Source organism: Triturus cristatus, chromosome 4_2 (genome assembly GCF_964204655.1).
Source record: "Triturus cristatus chromosome 4_2, aTriCri1.1, whole genome shotgun sequence".
Lineage (NCBI taxonomy): Eukaryota > Metazoa > Chordata > Amphibia > Caudata > Salamandridae > Triturus > Triturus cristatus.
The window spans coordinates 197,909,041-197,933,906 of NC_140586.1; the positions used below are offsets into that span (position 1 = coordinate 197,909,041).

The window sequence follows — 24,866 nt, forward strand, 5'->3', positions numbered from 1 at the left end:
ATCGTGGGTTCCGTGATTTATCAATTAAAAAGGGTTTAAGGGGTTCTGTACGAATCCTCTCAGTTTCAGGCACTCCAGTGCGCCCCGAATGAAAGAACATCTTCATTAGTGAAATGCCCCTGCTGTGCGGGTTAAAGCAGGCCATTTCCTGCTTTCACGGCCCCTACGCAATCGGCTTTTGCCTTCCGTAGGTGGTGCTCCTTCCACGGCCAGAAGCCGCCGTGATTGCATTGTCCTCCAAATCGCCTCTGCTGCTTGAAGGAGCACTCGACAAGCAGGTAAGTGAAACAACACTTTATTGCAGGGATGACGATGGGAAGCCATCAAGGACAGTCAAATTCCGTTATTTACAAATGAGCCCAAGAGGAAGGAGCGTACAGCTCTGAAACGCGTAGGCTAAAGGAGAAAAATATCGGGTGAAACGACATAGCCATCCCTGCAATAAAGTGTTGTTTCACTTACCTGCTTGTCGAGTGCTCCTTCAAGCAACAGAGGCGATTTGGAGATATAGATATAGATATAGATATAGATATAGATATCACTTTTCACATTTGTCCCCAAATAAGCACACTCCTCACCAGGACAGTAATAATAGCTCAGCAAGGCGAAAGCATGTTTCTTCATAATATATCACTGTCCAACGCGTTTCAAGATTTTCATCCCTTGTTCACGGGCAGCAGCAAGGCAAAAACTTTATCGAGAGACTGTGACTGCTTCCGCATTTAAATCCTTTTAATCATACTCAGGTGAGTGTTAATGTCACAATGCATGCTGCTAAACACAGTCCATATTGCTAAATAGCTTGCAGTGCTGCTAAATATCATAAAATTATAAGTTTGATACCCTTAATAAGGTGAAAGAAACAAAGCGCCTCTGTCTTGCCACATGAGAGCGTCCTGGCGTTCCGCATCGCTTTTCCTCACAAAGCCGCAGACCCGCCTTAAGTAGCTGGCGGTGGTGCGCTAAACGGCTGGACTGGCCGTAATATATCACTTTTCACATTTGTCCCCAAACAATCACACTCCTCACCAGGACAGTAATAATAGCTCAGCAAGGCGAAGGAAAGCATGTTTCTTCATAATATATCACTGCCCAACACGTTTCAAGATTTCCATCCCTTGTTCACGGGCAGCAGCAAGGCAAAAACTTTATCGAGAGACTGACTGCTTCCGCATTTAAATCCTTTTAATCATACTCAGGTGAGTGTTAATGTCAGAATGCATGCTGGTAAACACAGTCCATATTGCTAAGTAGCTTGCAGTGCTGCTAAATATCATAAAATTATAAGTTCGATACCCTTAATAAGGTGAAAGAAACAAACGCCTCTGTCTTGCCACATGAGAGCGTCCTGGCATTCCGCATGGCTTTTCCTCACAAAGTCTTGCCACATGAGAGCGTCCTGGCGTTCCGCATGGCTTTGGAGTGTGCTTGTTTGGGGACAAATGTGAAAAGTGATATATTACGGCGAGTCCAGCCGTTTAGCGCACCACCGCCAGCTACTTAAGGCGGGTCTGCGGCTTTGTGAGGAAAAGCCATGCGGAACGCCAGGATGCTCTCATGTGGCAAGACAGAGGCGCTTTGTTTCTTTCACCTTATTAAGGGTATCGAACTTATAATTTTATGATATGTGTACCTTATCTGCAGTCTGGGTTAGAAAATCACGGCCATAAAGCAACCAGCTAACTCCGATTTGCATTATCAAGGGTATGTTACTCCAAAAAGGAAGGGAACACCAGTAAAGGTCCCCAGACTCAATATCCCACATACCTACCACCGCTACAAATAGTGACATCTACAGAGGCAGTATTCCAACAGCCAGCGACTCTTGTACCAACACCTACCCCAGAGATGCCCGCGGTGTAGTGCTATCTTTCTGGGTATTTGATAACCCGGTGAGGATCACAAGGAGATGCGATACTTGGATCACATTCCTCAAATTTGCCAAGATTCCAGGAACTATTGAAGGTATTATAATGGACACCTCAGAACCTCTAGATCCTTTACAACTAGAAGATCGCACATCAACAGAGCAGCAACAACAATTATTTTCCTCCTCCAGATCAGGAGTGAGACCATACTCCCCTAACCTGGTGGACTCTCCTTCAACCAGCTTTTCTCCCATTTATTAAATATCTTTAAAGAGGAAAGTCATTTAAAACTTTTAATAGCGCCCTGGGATCCTTCACACGGGCAGGACTATCAATGAAGATCACCCGATTGAGAACCAATGCTGTAAACACAGAACAACTTCAGAGATGTAGCATTAGTTTACGCATAGTTGCCCAAAGGGTGAGCAGACAAAGGGACAATCAGGGAATCATACTCACATATTTTGCTTCAAACTTCTTGGCCAACGTTTCCACTTGCTGCCTCTCTCTCTCCTCATCATTAAATGGATCTGAAGAGGGCGGCTTCTTCTGAAAAATAAAAGGAATGGACACAAATTCATAGTCTGAAAAGAAGTTGCATTAAAGCACCCCTATAGACCCCCCCCCCCCCCCCCCCCCGTTGCTGAAGATTGCACTACAATGCTGGAAGAAAGCTCGGTTGTATACATCAGACGTAACCCCTTATTCTGCCAATGTCCCATTACTAGGTATCCCCACCGCCGGGGGCAAGCTCACGAAGGCTAGAATCCACGCCTGGACAGAGGCAGGAGTGGAGGAGGTTGGTGCTTTCTTTGGCGATGCTAACCTCCTTGACCACGACACATTCGTACAGACTACTGGGGCACCGGAATGCCAGTATCTATTATATGCAATTGTATCACATTATATCAGGAACACTTGGGCAACACAATGCAGAGAACCCCCGCAACATGACCTGGTCCATTTGCTATATTATATGGGGACTGGAGGACATCTTATCAAATGGTTGTACATCGGTATCAGGGCGCATGCTGACATCACACTCACAAATCTTAGGACAAAATGGGCAGAGGACGCTGGCTTAGAACTTACCGACAAAGCCTGGGCGAGCATGCTAAAACATCGCAAGAGGGTATCTCGCAACGTTAAACTGAAATTTATCCAAACAATGGTCCTACATAGATCCTACCACACCCCACAGAGAATACATCGGATGTTCCCGGAGGCCCAACACTGCTGCCCCCGCTGCAAAGGCGACGAAGCAGACTTCATCTATATGCTATGGACCCGGCCCACGTATACTAGATTATTGGAATGGTGTTCGGCATTCCCTGGGAGAAGTGACACATAACAGTTCAGGACAATGCCCTCGAGTGTCTTATGGGGCTGCGTAGATGCACCAAAGCACAGAAAGTTAAAAGTTTTCTGGACCTTGCCCTTCTACTAGCCATTAGGGCCCTCACTATGAGCTGGAAATCCCCTAGATGTCTGACATTGTCTAGTTGGCAAGATGATATGATACAATGGGGTGGTGCTGAGAGCACGGCGCTTAGAAGAGACGAGGTGAGGGGGTTACGGAAACAGCCCATCTCTATGGAATAGGACATTATGTTCGAGGACTTCAAACAATTAGATCTAATCACTGCACAAAACCATCCCACGCAATAATCTACTGTCACTCCTTATGAAAACATAGCTAGACCCACACGGACCCCAGTCTACATACCACAGATTACAGACAGAGTAGGACACACAGTACCACGTTAATAACCCTATCAGACGACCAATTGACTCGAAAACTGCAGACCGGGAGGGAGGGAGGAAAGGGGAGGTGGGTGGGGACCAGTTAGAAAGTTAAAGTTAGTATAAACATTAACATGCTTGGTATTACTGATCTCAAAGTAATATTATTGTCCGCTTTTATGAACATACCTCTCATACCGCAAAGGCGGACGACTGACGAACTACATTTGTACCCAGAAGTTATATGATTGTCAAATATGTATTATGTATAAGTTGGAAATAACAAAATACCTTGTGTATCAATCCTATTTTTATGCTGATAAGGTGTTTTAATAAAGTATGTTTAAAATAAAAAAACACCCCTATAGACTTATAATATCATTCAAAGCAGTTATCAGTCAAACATTGCTGCATAATATGCTTGACAAGCTCAGCCGCAAATTAACACGCATAATTAGAAAGGAAAATGTAACCATCAAGTAATGTAGATGTCTGCATCAAGGGAGCTTCATCTTATTGCACAACATTTAATACCCGATTTTAAACTGAACTATCTAGAGAGTAGGGAAGGAGACATTGCGATTGAGGGCAACTTATCTCACCTCATTATGTGCAATAGCATCATAATGAATAAGTATGTAATGAACTCCAAGAAGCATCACAGCAAGTTTTAGAAAAATAAATTATACCGCAGAGGTAGAGCAACAATGATTCCCGTGGTAGCACAAGCTCTCAGTAAGACAACAATGTTTTCTATGCAGGAATAATCCTTTCAGCCATACATTGTTTACAGATGCTTAAAGATGTACATTCACATTTTTCATTGGTGTGTGTGTGTATATATATATATATATATATATATATATATATATATATATATATATATATATATATATATATATATATATATATACACACACACACACACACACTTGAAGATGAAGGATCACAAGAAAACAGCCAGCCAGGGCAAAAATCTGGATCCCAAAGGATACAATGAGTCACAAAGAAATAAAATATCCAAGAAAGAAGTGACCCAAACAGATAGATTCACCAAAGAACAAAAATATATTTCCACTACAACATTTCAGCTTCCGCCTTACTCAGGTAGCACAAGATGGTTTGCTCTGTGGCTGCGGATATATTCACTGAAAAAAACCTAGGTTTTACAGACGTTATAGTTAGAAATTAGCATTTAAAAACCTTAGAAATTCACTGAAAAAAACATAGGTTTCAGGGTCGTTCTAGTTAGCTGGATATTTCACTCGTACAAAACCAGAGAAATTCCACTGTTCTAGTTAGTTCAGCTAACTATAACTCGCACACCCGCAATGCACTGCTCATGACGTCACATATTACATCATTCAATACATACTGCTTCATGTAATGTTTTGATGAAGCGTACATTTCTATGTTATCTCACGTCATGTGTGTTTAACAGTTTTTTAATGGCTATTGTTGTGATCTCAGATGATGTAGTGCAAGAGTGTTTCTTGTAGCACTTATTTTCTACTTATTCTAAAAGTAACTGATGCCCTTGTCTATTAACAAGAACATGGGACAACACTTTTACAAACTATAGCCGACCAAAAAAGGGGAGGGTGTGGCCATGCTTAAGGGATATTTTATGAATTGCGTTTTTATTTGTCACCCCTCTGATATATACAGCTTCACATTAAGAAAGTATATTAGTGATTGCTTAATAAAAACTGTTTCAAACCTAGACTGAAGTTTATGCAGCGCAACCACACCTCCGCGTCAGAAAAGTAAACACCACATTCTAAGTAAATAGTGCTTCTGGGAAGTATCCCACCCGCAGACATAGTAAAGAGAAGTCCGCAACACACACTGTTATTTTCCCGCCTTGATTTGTAAGGCCCACGCAAATTATATAAATGGTCCTTAAAATATATAATAAGCAATTTTTCCCTTTACAGTCCCTATAAACCATCTTGAGAGCACTGTACAGAGTTAATAGTGTTCCTACCCTCCCCTACTTTTTTCCCGTACTCCTTAGAACTGCGTCACAAAATGGCTGACAACAGTGAACGGCTCCCAGCCAATAAGGAGCAATCTTGTACTCGTGACACTTTAGCCAATGTAATGTCCATGGTGTTCCGCAGAGGAGGGGGGAATGGCTGCAAACACTTCTACTTTTAATGCTTCATAGCCAATGAACATTAAGCTTGGGAAGCTCCTGCTTGAAAAACGTCAGCCAATCAGATGTCCCTGCTACTCCGCGGAAGGGGAGGAAATGGCTGACAACACTTCTACTTTCATATGTTCCCACATATTAAATTTTGTCTAAGAAAGTGACACTGTCCGTGATGAAAGTTAACACCGCATAATTAAATATTACTGCGCATTATATTCACCGTACAGACTGCTTCAACTAAGACCACACTGCTCCTACTATACCCCATTATACAACTATTCTCTTTTTCTGCACCGCACATTCACACTACCTGTGTGTGCACCCTACACACTGCTGGCCATAATACGGTGTTTTACTGACAGGATTTCCAGAGCCTACACAACCTTGCCACAATACCGCGCACCGTTGTTCTGCGGACGTTATTTCCACAGCCTACACAACATCCAAACTCCCTGCCTTTGCACCGTACAGACTGCTTAAACTAAGACCCCAGTGTTCCTAATGTACCCTCTTATACAATTATTCCCTTTTTTTCCGCCCTACGCCTTTCAACTCAGTCACAAAATGGCTGACAACATTTCGTAGTTAACAGTTCGCAGCCAATCAGCCGCACGCTCATGCTCGTAACGCCTCAGCCAATCAGATGTCAGAATTCTCAAATATCGATATCTGTAAATTTTGAGATCTCTCTAAAACTACTGAATGGATTTACCTCATTTCAACAAAAGCGTGTTTTCTGGACCAAGACCTTTCTCCCTGCCAAATTTGGCGTATTTCCGTTCAGCAGTTTGACTTGTAGCCTTTTCTAAATTTTCCTATGGAAATTGCATTGAGAAACACTTTTTAGGACCCCCCTTTTTTCTCAGCCCCCCTTGACGAATCACCCCCAAACTTTCAAGATAGGAGCTGATCAAAAAAGAGACACTTATTGGAAAGTTTCGTAAAGATTCGTCAAACAACGCCAAAGATAGATAGATATATATATATGTGTGTGTGTGTGTATATACATATACATATATACGAGTATAAATCGTACTAAAAAAACATGTAAAACAAATAGGAATGAACATGTTACAAGATGGCGGCCAAAGTGCATTATACAGAGCTGGGGAATATGAAAGTTGAGTCCCTCTTTGTTGTCAATCACTAAATGAAATGTATTTTAATGAAAAAAAAGTATGGCACAAAACATCGTGAACAAGGCAGCGCGAGTCTGCTGAAACGCGTTGATGTGTTTATTTCCTAAAAGGAGTATACCTATAGTTTTATATATATATATATATATATATATATATATATATACACACACATATATATATACACACACACACACACATATACACACACACACATACACACACATACACACACACATATACACACACATATACACACACATATACACACACACACACAAAAGGTTTTCTTTCATTTTTCTCCCTACAAAACCTTAAAGTTCTCTTGAAATCTGGTGTTCAAATAATGGGGAGAGGATGTAGCCTTACGGCTAGAGCGGTCGGCCTCAAAGCTGGGGAACCAGATTCGAGTCTCTACAACGGCACTCAACATCATGTTATTCTGGGAAAATCATTTAATCTCCCCGTGCCTGACAAAAATGAATGTGTCCTCCTGTAACGAAACTGGTGCTCATGTATAGCGCTTCGATACCCAATTCGGGTATAGTTTGCTAAAATTCTACAAAAGTTTTTTTTTAAATGCCCTGCTGGAAGAGACGGACAAGCAAAAAACTAAAAAAATTAAATTTCCATCAACATTTATACTATTAAGTTACGGTGTTGTGAGTAGTGGGCAGAACGGCTAGGCAGCAGGAACCGCTACGCCAGGTAATGCTGCGCTGATCCTGGCTGATTGAGGTGGATTCCCGAGACCCCGGAATTCCCGCCAGCTGCCCCAGCATCTTCCCAGCATCTTCCCAGCATTGCGCCAGCATCCAGTCTGCCCTCCCGTATTTGAAGACCCTCAGTGGACTCAGTGGGCCATGGTGCAGTGAGTTGAGTGACATGGGAGGAGTGAGAGGGGTAACCCTCCAATGCGACCCTGTGCCAGTCTTTGGTTTAGTGGAATGGCTCGTGGAAACCAACCGTGGAGGTTGTAACAATTGCTTTTGCTCTCTCCCCCATACAATTTTCTTGATCATTGCCTCCCCCCACCCCACCCCCCCAAGGACGCAGATGACGAGGAGCACACAGACCATGTGCGTGTTCTACAAAGACTTAAGTTTGCAAAGATCAGTCTTTAAAATGGTAAGAGCAACCCAGTAGTGTCTCATTGCCAGATTCAGGCAAATTGATCAAATCCACTTTAAGGGAAGATGGTATTCAGAACAGAACAACAAAATGTGTTTGTGTCTCCGAGGCTGAGCCACATGCAGGGCACATAAGCAAGAAAAAGAACAAGCATTGGCATAGCCAATAGGTCTCACGTTTGGAACCTTGTAAGTATTGAATATGCTACTTACCAGTATGCATCTGTTCTTGGCATGTAGGGCTGCTGACATTCATATCTGTGCATAGATCGCCGCCTAGTGTTGGGTCCGGATGTTTGCACGTTGTTGTCCTGGAAGAGTCTTCGAAGTATCCTGGGATAGGTGACTCCGCCCCTGGACTACAGTGCGCATGGGCATCCGCTCCATCCTTAGATTGTTTTTCGCCATTGTGGAAGTGATGGAGTAGATACAGAAAGTGATGACCATGCTTACAGTAATTCTGAGAGCTGCAGCTGCTACAGGCGCCGGGGAGGAGGGTGGGCGATATGAATGTCAGCAGCCCTACATGCCAAGAACAGATGCATACTGGTAAGTAGCATATTCAGTTCGAGGCATGTGGGCTGCTGAATTTATATCTGTGCATAGAAAATATAGCAGTACCTCCTATTAGCGGCGGCTACCAGTGCCAGCTGCAGCGGTCTGAAAAAGAGTTTTGAGAACAGCCTGTCCTACAGCTGCCTGCTGTTTTGAGTGTACATCTACACAGTAGTGTTTGGTAAATGTATGTATAGTGGACCATGTGGCTGCTCTACATATTTCCTGTAAAGGAATGTTTCCCAGGAAAGCCATGGACGCCCCTAACTTACGTGTTGAGTGGGCTCGTGGGGGAATCGTTAATGTGCGTTTAGCTTTCTGATAACAAATTTGAATACATTTAACGATCCATCTGGCTATACCTGCTTTGGAAATGGCGTTGCCCTTGTGCAGTGGTGAAAAGGCAACGAAAAGTTGTTTTGTCTTCCTGAAGACCTTGGTTCTGTCTATATAGTACATGAGGGCTCTCTTTACATCTAGTGTATGGAGCATTCTCTCAGCTACATTCTGTGGGTTTTGAAAGAAGACAGGCAGTTCAATAGTTTGGTTCATGTGGAACTGCGATATTACTTTAGGCATGAATTTGGGGTTGGTACGTAGTACGACCCTGTTTGCGTGAACCTGTATGAATGGCTCTTGAATGGTTAGTGCCTGGAGTTCACTAACTCTTCTTAACGAAGTGATTGCCACTAGAAAGGCTACTTTCCAGGTGAGGAATTGAATCTCACATGAGTGGAGAGGTTCGAAGGGTGGACCCATGAGTCGGGTGAGGACCAAGTTGAGGTTCCACACCGGTGCTGGTGGGTGTCTTGGGGGAATTACTCGTTTGAGTCCCTCCAAGAAAGCTTTGATGGCAGGCACTCTGAATAAAGAGAGGTGTTGCCTGTTCTGGAGATAGGCTGCTATTGCGGTCAAATGGATACGTATTGAGGTGAATGCCAGATTGCATCGGTATAGGTGTAAGAGGTAACAGATTATATTTTGAATGGATGCGTCTAACGGGTTAATGTCATTGTTATTACAATATATGACAAACCTCTTCCATTTAGCTGCATAGCAAGCTCTGGTAGTGGGTCTCCTGGCCTCCTTAATGATCTCCATACAGTCCGGTGGCAGGTTTAGGTAGCCAAACTCTAGGACTTCAGGAGCCAGATTGCCAGGTTCAGGTGTTGCGGATCTGGGTGCTGAATTTCTCCATGGTTCTGCGTCAAAAGCGCGGGTTTTATCCGCAGCCTTTGGTGCGGCACCACAGAGAGTTCCAGAAAGGTTGTGTACCATGGCTGGCGTGCCCACGTTGGAGCAACCAGGACGAGCGTCAGTGAGTGTTGACGCAGTTTGCGTGCCACCAGCGGTATCAGTGGTGCTGGGGGAAAAGCGTACGCAAATCTGCCGGACCAGTTCATCCATATCGCATTGCCCTGCGAATGCGGATGTGGGAACCTGGCGGCAAAGCTTTGGCATTTTGCGTTTTCGCTTGTCGCGAATAGGTCTATCTCTGGATGACCCCACTGCTGGAAGTACGGTTGGAGTACTGATGGGTGTAACTCCCACTCGTGCATCTGGTGGCTGTGTCTGCTGAGCAGATCCGCCATCTGGTTGTCCTTGCCGGGGAGGTGTTCTGCCATGAGGAACATGTTCCTTTGAATGGCCCACTTCCACATGCTCTGAGCCAGATGAGACAACTGTGGAGAGTGTGTTCCTCCCTGCTTCTGTATGTAGTACATTGCGGTCATGTTGTCCGTCCGGATCAACACGACCTTGTTGCATAGATGTACTTTGAATGCCTTCATGGCCAGGAAGATTGCCATCAGTTCCAGAAGGTTGATGTGCATCTTCTTTTGTTGTGTCGTCCATAGTCCCTGCACTGTGTAATGGAGTACATGGGCTCCCCATCCCTGGAGAGAGGCGTCCGCTGTCAGTATTATTTGTGGAACAGGCTCGTGGAACGGTCGGCCCTTGCAAAGGTTTTGTGGATTCCACCAATGCAGAGAGTTGTATGCCCGACCGCTCACCAACACTAGGTCTTTTAATTGCCCGTGAGCCTGATTCCATTGACGTGCTAAGCACTCCTGAAGCGGGCGCATATGTAGTCTCGCGTGTGGGACTATGAAAATGCAGGAGGCCATCATGCCTATCAACTGCATGAACACTCTCGCAGGAAGGGAGTGTTGGGGTTTGAACTTGGAAATTACCATTTGCATGCTGTTGATCCTCACTAAATTTGGCTGAGCTGTGGCTGCCAGAGTGTCTATGGTCGCACCGAGGTACTGTTGTACGTGTGCGGGCTGGAGATGTGATTTTGGGTAATTTAGTGAGAATCCCAGACTGTGAAGAAGGTGAATGGTGCGGGACATGTGGCTGGCACATTGCTGGGCTGACTTTGCCTGAACAAGCCAGTCGTCCAGGTAAGGGTAGACGTGAACGTGTTGCCTCCGTAGATGTGCAGCCACGGTAGCTAGGCACTTTGTGAAAACTCTGGGTGCTGTTGTGACTCCGAAGGGGAGGACTTTGAATTGATAGTGCTGACCCTGAATGGTGAACCGGAGATATTTTCTGTGTGATGGATGTATGGGTATGTGGAAATACGCATCTTTGAGGTCTAGCGTGGCTAGGAAATCTGCCTGTCTGAGGAGCGGGAGAACCTGCTGGAGGGTGAGCATGTGAAAATGTTGCGAGAGAATGTATTGGTTGAGGGGTCTCAGGTCTAGGATAGGTCTGAGTGACCCGTCCTTTTTTGGTATCAAGAAGTACAGAGAGTACACGCCTGTCCCCTGCTGGTGTATGGGCACGGCCTCTATTGCACCTTTTTGCAGCATACTTAGCACTTCCTGCTGTAATAACGCTAAGTGCTCTGAGGACATAGGACGGTGTCTTGGCGGTATGGTGGGTGGAGTGGAGGTTAGCTCGAGACAGTAACCGTGTTGGATAACATCTTTCACCCACCTGTCTGTGGTGATGGAATCCCACGTGGACAGGAACCGCTGGAGTCTCCCCCCGACAGGTGTTATGTGGTCGGGGGGAAGGGAGAGGGCGTCACTGTTTGTTCTTAGGGGAGGACCTGGTATTGCCGTAACCACGTCCTCTGCCCTTGGTGCTGGAACCACGATATCCCCCTCGGGTGTTTTTATCGTAGGAACTCTGTGTGCCCCCTTTATTGTAGGTTTGCTGTGCCCCCTGTCCTCTCCCTGCACCTCTGTTTCCGGGGCGACGAAAGGAACCACTACGAAATGTCTGCGTTTGCAGAGCCCCCATTGACTTCGCAGTGTCTGTCTTTTTTTTATCTTTTCTAAGGTGGCGTCAACCTCCGGTCCAAATAAGTAGTCGGGGTTGACCGGTTGATTGAGGATGTTATTTTGGACTTCAGGTTTGAATCCGGAGATTCGTAACCAGGCGTGTCGGCGTAGCACGACGCTGGTGTTTAGTGCCCGAGCAGCAGTGTCTGCAGCATCTAGTGCACACTTGATGGATGCGTTTGTGAGCAGTTGTCCCTCCCTGATGAGGAGCTCCGCTGCCTCTTTGTATTCGTCTGAAAAAACAGAACAAATTGTCCAGACTGAGACTGACTGCACATTTCACTTTGTGACTCCTATCATGAAAAATAAAACATGGGAGGAGGGCTTTATGAATTTCCTTATTAATCAAGAGAATGTTTATTATTTATTTCACATTTCTCTGCTATTGTGCGCTTTAACAATACTTCATTGCGCATTTATCTTTTATACAAAACAACACAATACAATACATTTCACATCAAGAACATAATAATCTTGATCCCCTAGATGAAAAATACAAACCACATTCACTCTTCAGGCATTCATGGCCAATATACTCTTACATACAAACAATACACATGCACTGAAAAAGAGGTCCTAATGACACCTTTCCTTTTCTGGTAGATTAACTCCCGAACAACTTATAAATCAAAGTACTTTATCTCTTTTTGATACAATAAAGGTACAGAATAACGTTGTTAATAGGAGGTGCAATAAAGGACCACACTGGTCGACGCGTTTCGAACCCCTATCTTTTTAGGTTCTCTTCAAGACCAACCAATCTCTTCAAAAGGTGCCTCAACAATGGAGTCTTAACTGTCTGTAATCGATCCAACTTGCCCCAGGGCGTTCGAGATCGATCTGTTATCTCTACGGGGCGGCCAGAACACGGATTCGGGGAAGGCTGCCTTCTTCGCCGGCTAACCATCAAATTAAATTTTTCTTTCTAGATGAGTTCGCTTGCTCGTCTCACGTAGGAATCCCGTGCCGGCATCAAGATTCCTCCTCCAGCTTCTCGTAGCTGCATCTGTCCATTGGTAATACTCCTCAAAAGTAAAATTAAATTTGATGGTTAGCCGGCGAAGAAGGCAGCCTTCCCCGAATTGATTGGTCCTGAAGAGAACCTAAAAAGATAGGGGTTCGAAACGCGTCGACCAGTGTGGTCCTTTATTGCACCTCCTATTAACAACGTTATTCTGTACCTTTATTGTATCAAAAAGAGATAAAGTACTTTGATTTATAAGTTGTTCGGGAGTTAATCTACCAGAAAAGGAAAGGTGTCATTAGGACCTCTTTTTCAGTGCATGTGTATTGTTTGTATGTAAGAGTATATTGGCCATGAATGCCTGAAGAGTGAATGTGGTTTGTATTTTTCATCTTGGGGGATCAAGATTATTATGTTCTTGATGTGAAATGTATTGTATTGTGTTGTTTTGTATAAAAGATAAATGCGCAATGAAGTATTGTTAAAGCGCACAATAGCAGAGAAATGTGAAATAAATAAACATTCTCTTGATTAATAAGGAAATTCATAAAGCCCTCCTCCCATGTTTTATTTTTCATGATAGGAGTCACAAAGTGAAATGTGCAGTCAGTCTCAGTCAGGACAATTTGTTCTGTTTTTCAGTTAATTGGGCTCAGTCCAACTGAGTTTTTTTGAGCCAGGACCCAGTGTTGGTTAGTATCTTTGTATTCGTCTGGCAGGTGTTGGAGTAGGGTCTCTAACGTGTCATAGTGTGAGCGGTCGTAGCGAGCTAGGAGGGCCTGTGTATTGGCGATTCGCCATATGTTTGCTGCCTGGGCTGCAATTCGTTTTCCGGAGGTCTCTAGAACCTTGGACTCTTTGTCCGGGGGAGGAGCATCACCAGTTGACTGCGAGTGTGCCCGTTTGCGAGCTTTGGCAACCACAATGGAGTCCAGAGGCAATTGGCTCCTAATGTACGTGGGGTCCCCAGGTGCGGGTTTGTATTTTTTCTCGATCCTGGGGTTTATCACTCGTGCCCTTGTGGTCTCTTTGAAAATGTCCTTTGCTGGCTTGAGGTCACCTTTTAACATGGGAAGAGTTTTTACAGTCCTCTCGGAGGATGCAAAGGTGTCCACCAAGAAATCATCCTCGATAGTGTCCGAGTGGAGTTGCACTCCATGATTGGCTGCGGCCCGTTCGATGAGGGCATTGAATGCAGCAGTGTCCTCTGTGGGGGACGTGTTTGCGCCATAAAGTTGTGTGTCCTGTGTATCCAGAGTGGCACCTGGCTCCACTGGGTCATCCCAGACCTGATCAAGGTCTTGCTGGCCCTCAGGGTCCATGTCTTCGGGGTAGGTGGTGTTGTCACCCATGTAGTCCTCCAGCGCATCGGGATCGGAGTGCGTTGGAGAGAATGATGGATCTGTGTAAGGAGTGTGGATGCGTTCATAAAGAACTGGTTCCGATTCCGCCGGCATTTTTTGTTTTAGTGGAATCCTATAAGAGTCCAGAGCGTGCCCCGAAGTGATCTTTCGCTTTCGGAGCATAAGCCTGCCGGTGTCGGCGTCGATGAAGTGGGACGGTGATGTCCCAGTAGTAGAGTGTTCGGTACATGGGGACCTTGTCTGGGTAACGCGGGTTCTGATTTCGAACATCTTTGGCGCCGTGGGTGGCGGCAAACCAAAGGTGATATTGGCCGGTGCCGAAGGTGCCTTCTGTGCCCGTTTCGGTTCTGAGCCCGACGAGGTCTGGAGGGCTGCCTTTTCCCTGATCCGTTGCAAGGATGCTGCCACCTGTTGCACCTGGAACGCCGACTGTTCTTTGGCGCCGAGAGGTTCCGTAGAGGCAGGTGTGGACGTCTTCGGAGACACCGGGTCATCGAGCCGAGGAGGGGTAGGAGCCGTGGACGGCGTCGATGAATGTACCTTAGTCGCTGTCTTCGAGGTGGATAGCGATGCAGTGGCCATTTTCACCTTGATGGCTGGTGCCGATTGTTTCTGTGCCGGGGGCCTTGGCGCTTTGACGGCACCGATGGATTTTCTTTTCGGGTCGGCGCCGACATCTGCTGCAGCGAGTGCGGCACCGAAGTCCCTTTTGGTGCGGTCGGAGCCGACGGGTTTGGCTGGCGTCGAAGGTGTGGAGGTCCTCGAGCCGACCAGTGTCAGTTTCACTTTTGGTTTCTGTTGAACCGGAGTGATGATTGGTTTCGGTTTTGTAGTAGGGAAACCAGTCTTCTTTGGTAACAATGGCTCTCGCTGAATGTCCGTGGCCGGGCCAGAGGGCGGGGCCGAGGAACTGCGGGATTGGTCTTGGGTAAGGCCCGAAGGCGATCCCTCGACCGGAGCCGTTGTCGGATTCACTGGGATATCCTCTATTTGGACGGGTAGGCCTTGCTCCTCGCCGGAGCTACCTTCTTCGGCCCCTAAGGCCTCGTCGTAGTCTCCTACCTCATCGTCGGCTTCTTCCCTGTGAAAAAGCTCTTCATCGACATCTTCCGCTCGGGAACCGTGTTCGGAAGTAGGGCTGGAGAGCATATTTTCCACGCTTTCGACATCTTCGTCTTCGGTGCTGAAGATGTTGGTTGGGGCCGGTGCCGCTTGCTGCGCTTCAAGTCTCGCGGCTCGTCGATTCCGTAGAGTCTTCTTGGATCAGAATCGGGCACAGGCCATGCATTTTGATTCGTCACGATCCGGTGAGAGGCATTTGTTGCACACCGGGTGGACGTCGATATGGGGGTATTTGGCGTGGCAAACAGGACACCGCTTGAATGGGGTCCTCGATTCCATCGAAGTTCGGTCGATGGTCGGATTTAATGGATCCGGAAAGTTGTTTAAATTAGTAAACTAGCCTGTAAACTGTCGATACCGATCGGGAACAGTACCGTCGAAAACTAAAGGCCTTATGGCCTGAAACTAGATTTCCCTAACTTGAGTCAAGATAAGCACATCCGAACCCAATGGCGGAAAAAACCAATCTGAGGATGGAGAGGATGCCCATGCGCACTGTAGTCCAGGGGAGGAGTCACCTATCTCAGGATACTTCGAAGACTCTTCCAGGACAACAACGTGCAAACATCCGGACCCAACTCTAGGCGGCGATCTGTGCACAGATATGAATTCAGCAGCCCACATGCCTCGAACTTAGTTATACAGCACAATATCCTTACTGCAAGAACATTAACTGTTGCATGGCTAAGCATTTAGAAGTTCCCAAAGGCGTCTCGAGACCTATTGGCTATGCCAATGCTGGTTTGTTTTGTTCTCTGTGGCAGTATTGACGCTTCATGTATTTTGTTGACCTCTGGAAGGGTGCGTTTCCAGGTAGGTGAGGCGGACAGTTGGTTGTTACTGTCTTGTAGGTGATGCCCTAGCTCTTGAACAAGCTTCAGGCTTGGCTTAGGATGAGCCAGGAGGGGTGTTCAGAACACTTCACACTAAAGCCAGGGTTTGGGGCCACCCGAAAGGCTTGAAGGGCATATGCCAGCCAACATTCTTACAGATCTCCCACTCCTATAAATACATGACACAATGAGATATTGAGGCGTGAAAAACTGGTGAAGATAAATCTACTCCATACCTGGCATTATAAATGTTATCTTTCAAGCCTTGAAGCCGGTGTGATGTTGGTGCTTCTCTTACTGCTGCTCACAGCTTCACAGCGCTTGATGCTCATTTGTCACTTTCAATTCATCACGATATCACTGTCCTGACGAAGTGCATTTAGGAAGCATTCAAAACCAGTAGGGCACACGGATATATGTTTTGCTACACAAAGGTTTTGTGGAATAACCATGTCTGTCGTCCTTTTACGCAGTATCAATTGCTTCACCTCTCACATCTCTTCCAAAGTTGCAGCCCAGGTGCCATAAAGGCTTTCTACTTCATGCAGAGTTGCCTGCATTATTGTACCTCTGCCATTCTCTTCCCAGGCACTGCCGAGAGATTTGTAGAGTATATTGTGTTGGGTTTACACTCTCAGATAAGCAAAGCACTATACAATGTCAATATTAGTCCTTTTTCTACCAGTGATTTTGGGTCCAGCTGTTCCTCCTGGGCTGTGTAGAAGGGGGCATGGCCTAACATTTTGGGTTGCACCACTGCTTTTTTGTAGGGTCAAGACTGTTGTGTATCTCCATTTTCTGTGCTGGCACAGGTGAGCTTAAAACAATGGAGTGGAATCCTAATCAGTGGAAACCCAGTGATTAAGAGGCCTTTGCTCAAATATTTCCATCAATGAGATTTTCACTGTTGCAAGAGACAAGTCTCCATACATTTGTTCTATATGGAGGGCGGGCAGGCCTTTTATGTCACTGGGCATGCAGCCCTTGTAGGTCGGTTCTAAAAGCCCAGGGTTGCAGTTGGTGCTGCTATCATTTCCTCAGCTTCAGCAGGATAACTGAAACAAGTGGGCAGAAGCTTCTAGTAGAGAGAGAAAGGGAGGGAGGAAAGGGAAAGGGAAAGCGACCAGGGTGGGAGAAGAGAGAAAGCAGAGATGGAGAAAAACAACGGATGGACGGAAAGCGCAAGGACACAAGGTGAGCAGGGCAGGTTTGAGCATTTTCGCCAGGGCTGCTTTCCGCTGTCTGGCCTTGGTTGCAAGTTGCTGGGGAAGTGGATTAGAACGCAGTTTTGGAGGTGTAAAATCACAAACGAGCTATCGAGAAATGATGGAATGGAATGAGATTTAAGCAGCCTGGCGTTTCAGAAGTGCTGCTGCAAGCATTTCCCTAACTGCTAACAGACGGATCAACAGCTGCAGCTGACTGGAGAATTTTTTTATGAATCATAGCACGCCCAAACACAGAAGGTATTTTATAGCCAAATTGTGTTTTAGAAAAATGGCTTAAGGTGAAAAGCGAAAAATCATCCATGGTCGCTAAGTAAGAAGGTGAGAAAGTCAAGCAGGGAAAGAACCGGCCCATAAACGCTCTCAATTTCCGAGGCCTGCCTGGCGCATATTTTAATAACAAGCATTGGCCACGAAAGACATCGTGATCACGATCGCTGTGAAAGCAAAAGTGATCGCGATGACGCGCTAAAGCGCGCAAGCGCGCATGCTTGTTGCGCGTTCTAGCAAGCTGGCTAAAAAGCTGGGGGGAAAAATGCTACCAACTGCCACAGCTTGCCCGCGCGCATGCACTGCAAGCTGTAGCCGGTGGTAGCATTTTTTGTAGCCCTCACTTACTAAAGTCTCTCCGAGCAGCGCATGCGCGCTGACTCAGCGAGACCTAAAAACACCCGAAGCATGGCTAATTGATGGTGTTAGACTGTCAGTTGAATCAACTAAGTACCTTGGAATACTTTGATTCAAGAGGTACCCATGCTGCACACACAGACCTAATGAAGTGCAAAGCTTCTTACCCTTTGGCTTTAACACCCTGTTAAAATCGTTATAAGGGCCCATTTGGGTCACCTACATAAGGTAATGGGCGCAAAACTACTTCAATAAGTCACGTACAGGTGCGAAATAATGACAGGCACAAAGGTGGCAAGGTTCTGTAACCTGCTAATTGTTAAATCCTATTGGTTACTACACGGGCTCCCTAGCTATAAATCTCAGGCCCAGCTACATCTAGAGCTTGGCCTGATAAAACAATCTATTGACTCGCTTGAATGTAATAAGTCAAATCAAGCTCAATCTTTAGTCGCAGTTTTAGCGACGCCGTGCATCACTTCACGCCGCTGAATTGTGGAGCACAAGGCCATCTTCTGCAGAATTTAAGAGGATCCTAAATAGATCTGCCAGTCTTCTCTTAAAGGAAAAAGATCAAGATAAGTTGGACAAATTCTCCCATGCCTAGCAAATCATTAACTCTTATGTTCTTTTAAAGCCACAAACAAACTTCAATTTGAGTTTTCAAATCACCTTAAACTCAATTTAATGGTCTTCGCTTAGGCATCTAGCCAACATTGGACCAACTACCCCCCACCCCCAGGTAAAACCAGCAAAGAAACTGCAGGGTCTAAGGTGCAGACATAGAAAAATTAACGCACAACCTTTGACTCTGCTAAATCAATAATCCCGAGTGCAGAATGATGTTGTGGGCGTCTTTAAAAAAGGCGGCTTTCCGGACATTCAGGCAAGCCTTTTTTGTGGACATAACTCAGTAAACACACAGCTCAACATCAGGGGGATAAAAATGGTTGGGAATTTCCAAGGTAGAATACAAAACCTACATGGATGAAGCGGAGGCTGTACGGAAATGCGCACGGACACACACACGGGTGTCTCTCTCGCTCCCTGTCGTTGAAAGTAATCAAAGACAGCAGGGACTTTCGGTAAGTCCTCTTTAATGAAGCTTAGGCATGACACGTTTCGGCGGGGTGTGCCTTCTCCTAATGCCGGGAAACAGGCCTCAACCCGCTTATGAATGTGCTGTGGTGCTCCCATTGGTGGGAGTTCAGCTGACCCCAGTCCATTATACCGAGTTTTTCTGCAGTTCCGGGTGACTAACTACAACTCCCAGCAGGCAACACAGCCGGGATAGTAACTCCAACAGGGCCCACTTGATCCCATAGTTGGCGCTGGTATTCCTGGCAAAAGAGGGTCGCTTGTAAATGGTAAGTCCCAGTTCTATTGATGTTCAAGAACTTCCTTGAGTCCCCAAACGCCCTAGCCATGGTAGAGTTTGCCGGGCCGTGGGACGCTGATACAGTGATCACGCCTACCCCATGAAGTCACGGACAGCACCTGGCAGCAGCCCTGTGCTTAACTTGCTTACGAGGTGGTCCAAGGCTATCCAATCAGTTGGAGAACAAACAAAAAGAATGATGCCAGCAATGCCATGGACACTTGTAGCACGGAGAGAGATAGAGATCTAGATATGCAAAGGAACTGCGCCTCGTTAATCCAAATGAACTGGGAAGACGAACACGGACCCAGGAATCATCGTGCAAGGTATTTTATTCAATGAATACACCCAGCACTACCGCCATGACGCGTTTCGGCCCTCGGGAGGCCTTGATCACATGACGCCATGAGGAGTGACCCACAATTTAAAGTGACAGTGCAACACCATGTGATATAGTGCAATAGGCATAGTAAAGGTATTAATCAGCTTTCTATATCATGTCAACATTGCCTTGCGGTTAAGCAGCAAATAAATGGATTGTGAAAATGAGCATATAATTGCGAACATTAATAAACATTAATTAAATCGAAATAAGCAGGGAAAAATATAGCCGGACAAGAATAAAATCACATTTTTTTCCCCCTCGGTAGGTAAACATGAATGCGCAAATGCTAAAGGTAACACCCAAGTGGGTATATAAATACTTCATTCCAAACGCCACCTAAAACGGCAACCCCTGCTGGGCTTACTGCTGTGCAATGATACATTCAATCAATACTTTAAAAAATAGCAAACAAAAATTGAAAGTGCAAATGTACAAACTGACCAGTTGAAAAGATGTAATAACTCAGTATAACCAACGCTGTACCCACCACATATTCATATGTATGTCTAACCCAAATAGGTGCAGCTCTATAATAAATAACTTAAAAGCTGCTATTTTTCCATAAAATGTTTTAAAAAAACCTTCATAAATATTTATTACTTCATAAATATCTAAAATTATACATATGTGCAAATTAGCTAATCATGTAAGTACCACTATCAAATACTGGTTCAAGAGAAAGCTAAAAAAAAAAAAAAAGTGGCATACTAATTTATCGGTTAATATGATGACAATGCGAAATGGTTACGTACAATAAAACATTTGCAACAATCAATATATGGAATAATGCCCATGTGGGCCCTATGTCTACTCTACATTGAATTAAGTGTTCGTGCATCTAAAAGTGCTGCCATAGAAAGTGTTAAAATAGCTGAAATTTCATATTGGGAGGTCGAGTATGTAAAAAATTTTATACAGTGTGCATCAAACTTCTAGCATGGAGCTGATTGTATCATAGGCAGGTGTAAAGGTCCTCACTGGAGTGGAGCTCATTGGGTGTCTGTTTCCAACTCCAGGATGTATCTTGTTTCTAATTTTCTGAGTAGAGCTTCGTGGTCGCCACCACGCCTAAGTGGCGGAACCATGTCCACCACAAAGTAACTAAGGTGATCCAGGCAGTTGCCATGGACTTCCTTAAAGTGCCTCGCAACCGATCGGATGCGTCACTGTGACTGATTGCCCTCATGTGCTGGAGTATCAGTTTGTGCGCCTGCAATTTGGTACTTCCTACATATTGCAGGCCACACGAACACTCCAGCACATATGGCAAAATCAGTTTTGCACGTCAGCCTCTTGGATATGATAATGGGCACATCATGAAAGGGGATCCTATAAGATGTTCTACTCTTCCCATGTTTACATGCTTTGCATGTTGAATATCTAATGAATCCTTTGGTTGTTTGTAGCCATGTTTATGGAGTAACCACTGGACTGCTTTTAACCAGCATGTCACTCATAGATCGGGCTTTTTTGAACGTCATTTTTGGAGACTCCGCCAATGTTCTGCCAATCACTGGGTTACCCAGTTCTTATTGAATATCTTACGCAAGACCCGATGTTGGCAACTGTACGTTACAATTAGTCTTGGTGGATCAACAGTTAGAGAAGGTGTGATCTGTATACCATCTACTTTAGATGTCTTATACAAGGTTGTTAATCTGGATATGGACTTGGGTTTTATGATTGCTTTGTCAATCATCTCGACAGAGTAGCCCCTAACCAGGAACCTACTCGCTCTCTCATTTTGGGCCTTGATACAGTCCTCATCCACGCTGCATATGCGTCTGATGCGCAGCATTTCACCGTAAGGAATGCTGCGCTTCAGATGCTCAGGATGGTGACTAGCAGTGTGGAGCACTGTATTGCCGGCAGTCGGCTTTCGATGCAGTCCAGTATCCAATTTTCCTTCATATATGTGTACTCCTACGTCCAGAAAGTTAACGGATTCCTTACTTATATGTGCCATGAACCGCATATTTAAATCATTATTGTTGATCTGTTGTGTGAACATGACAGCTGCTTCCTCATTACCTTTCCAAATAAGAAATAAATCTATACAGCGATACCATACAATCACATTTTCAGTTAATACATCTGCAAACATGGTGCTAAGGACTTGCTCCTCCCACAACCCCATATGCAGAGAGGCATAGCTGGGGGAGAAGCAAGCCCCAATAGCTACCCCTCTTATCTGTTGAAAGACCTGATACTGAAATAGGAAGAAATTGTTATTCAAACATGTTAAGATCATGTCCAAAAGCATTTTGTTATGGTTCAACATGCACAAAAGGTTTAGTCCTCAAAAGATGTTCAACAGCTTTGACGCCGTCCAAATGATGTATGCTGGTGTACAGCGCGGTGAACAGCGCGGTGACATCTAACGTGATCAGCAAGTAGTCATCTTGCCGTATCACATCATTGATATTTCTCAAGAAGTCACCAGTATCTTGCAAGTAGGAGGGTACATGCCTGGCATGATCTTGCAAGAAATAATCAACATACCGCGAGGTGTTCTCCATGATGCTGTTCCTAGCTGATATTATCGGCCTTCCGAGGGGGTTTCATTGAGTCTTTATGCATCTTAGGGATGAGGTACATGACTGGAATTACTGGATGGTTGATCTTAGGAAATTTAAATTCATCTGCACTCAGTAGACCAACACTCTTCCATGCTATCAACTTGGCATAAAAGTCGTTCCAAGCCAGTTTGACGGTTTTCCAATCACTCCGTCTGTAGCACTGGCGATCGTTTAAGTGGCAGAGTGCTTCCTCTAGATACAATTTCCAGGGCCAAAGGTCAACATTTCCACCTTTATCGGCTATTAAGGATGGAGACCGGCACACGCATCCACCAATGCGACTGCCTCTGAGGAAGAGAGAGACACTCTCAAAATGAGTCAGGCGATTCGCGTTTATAGCAGTCTGATGAAAAATGCCAACAGGAGCCTGCTTGTACCCCTGATTAAAGGCTTGCCACCTTCAGTTTGTGTCGAGGGGGTCAGGGGCAGCTAGCTGACCACACAGGGAAGGTGGGAGGGGCCGTGGCAGCACAGAAGACCATGCATGGCAAGCAGGAGGGTTAGTGGCAGCACAATGGCTATGATGGGCAAGAAGGAGGATGCAGGGGCATGCACAAAGGACCACGGAGGATAGAAGGGAGGGTCAGGACCTGGGCAGAGACAAGAGAGTTCAGGGGAAGGGGGCTCACAACAGACCGCGCGGGGCAGGCAGGAGGAGCAGTTGCAGCAAAACAGACCAGGGAGGGCAGAAGGGTATGGCAGTAAAATGGACCATGGAGGACAGGAGGAAGGGGATAGGGGCATGGCATGTGAACAGGCAGGGTGGAGGTAGCAGGGACAGGTTACAGTCATCTGACAATGCTAGACAGGTGGGAGGGGAGTGGCAGCTCAACAGAACACTCAGAGTAGATAGGAGTGGCAGGCCCATGGAACATGGTGGGCAAAAAGGATGGAGCAGGGGCATGCACAAAGACATCGGAGGGCAGGGGGAAGGAGAATAGGGGCAGCAACGCTAAGCACAGAGGCTAAGAAGGAGGTCAATGATGGGCCATAGAATTGGGCAATGGTGGGCAGGAGGAGTGGTCTGGTACATCATGCTAAATGGAGGGCAGTGGCAGCACATCAGACCATGCATGGCAGGAGGGAGGAGGCTAGTCCATGGATTCAGACAACAGAGGATAGGGAGGAGGTGGATGGGGCAGCAAGCTAACTGTTCAGAGAAGGTGGGTATTAGGAACTTTATTGTTTTTAAAATGTGTGTCTGTGCGAACTACTTAAAATATGAAAAAGTATGCAGCATAATCTCACTTTTATTCAGGAAGAAGAGGACGTGTGTGACTGTGACTCCGGGCTCACTTAGCAGAAACACCCCCTGACCCTCCACCCCCCATCGCAAAATGTAATGCCCGTGAAAAGGGTAGGTGGACGCAGTGTTATATAGAACATAGTCCTGAGAGCACGATTGAAAATGAAAACTAGATATAGTATATGGTATAAACTATGCACCAAAAAGTTTGATATAAGATGAACCGGCGTGAAATAGAATATGCAATACACTGTACGCAATGACAGATTAATTGGAGAGCGCGAGATAGCACAGGCACTAGCGCGTGCTATGCGATATGCGCCTTGGAGTGTAATATGCACAGGGCAGTGTGGTGTAACCTAACTAGTCTCTAAAGTTGGAATATAAAATATGTGCTGGGGAGTGTAACGTTGCATATGCACTGTGGCAAAGATATGGATCCCAGAGTGTAATATGTATGGCATCGCGCTGTGCGTTATAACATAGGCATCAAGGAAGGCATGTTAGATGGGGCAATATAACCCGTGCAAAGGCAAGTGTGGCATGACATAGTTAGTGCAGGCAACTATAACTCACGCGACCGCAATCCTCTGCTGATGACGTCAGATATTACATCACTGTATTTAGACACCTATTTACCCACGTCTTCTTCCATTAATCTTTAGCTATACATATATTACAAATATTTATTTTTCAGAAAGACACATATGTAATCAGTGATGTAATATCGGACGTCATCAGCAGAGGATTGCGGTCGCGCGAGTTATAGTTGCCTGCACTAACTATAACGGGGGAATTTCATTGGTTTTTTACGAGGGAAATGTCCAGCTAACTATAAAATGTGTGAAACCTATGGTTTTTTAAGTGTGTGTATATATATATATATATTCATTCATTCATTCATTGAAAAAACCATAGGTTTCAGCCACGTTATAGTTAGGAATTAGCATTTAAAAAACCTTAAAAATTCACTGAAAAAAACCATAGGTTTCAGGGGCGTTATAGTTAGCTGGACTTTTCACTCGTACAAAACCATTGAAATTCCCCTGTTATAGTTAGTTCAGCGAACTATAACTCGTGCGCCCGCAATGCACTGCTGATGACGTCACATATTACATCACTCATGACATGGTCAGTGACATCACTCATGACCTCTCAAATGACATCACTGAGGACATCATCCAGTGAATGTGTGTTTTTCTGAAAATTACATATGTTTTATATATGTATATCTCAAGGTCGATGGAAGAATAAATGGGTAT

General features: G+C 45.3%; 1 protein-coding gene across 4 annotated transcripts in view; it reads right to left on the reverse strand.

Annotated features, from left to right (window-relative positions):
• Positions 1 to 24,866, reverse strand: part of UBN2 (ubinuclein 2) — a 645,107-nt gene that overhangs the window by 559,724 nt on the left and 60,517 nt on the right. For 3 of the 4 annotated variants that reach the window (XM_085601178.1, XM_085601176.1, XM_085601179.1), the window contains exon 2: positions 2,328 to 2,417. In XM_085601178.1, coding sequence (XP_085457304.1) covers positions 2,328 to 2,417 — 90 coding nt within the window. The remainder of the gene's footprint in view (positions 1 to 2,327; positions 2,418 to 24,866) is intronic. The other variant, XM_085601177.1, reaches the window with a different exon arrangement.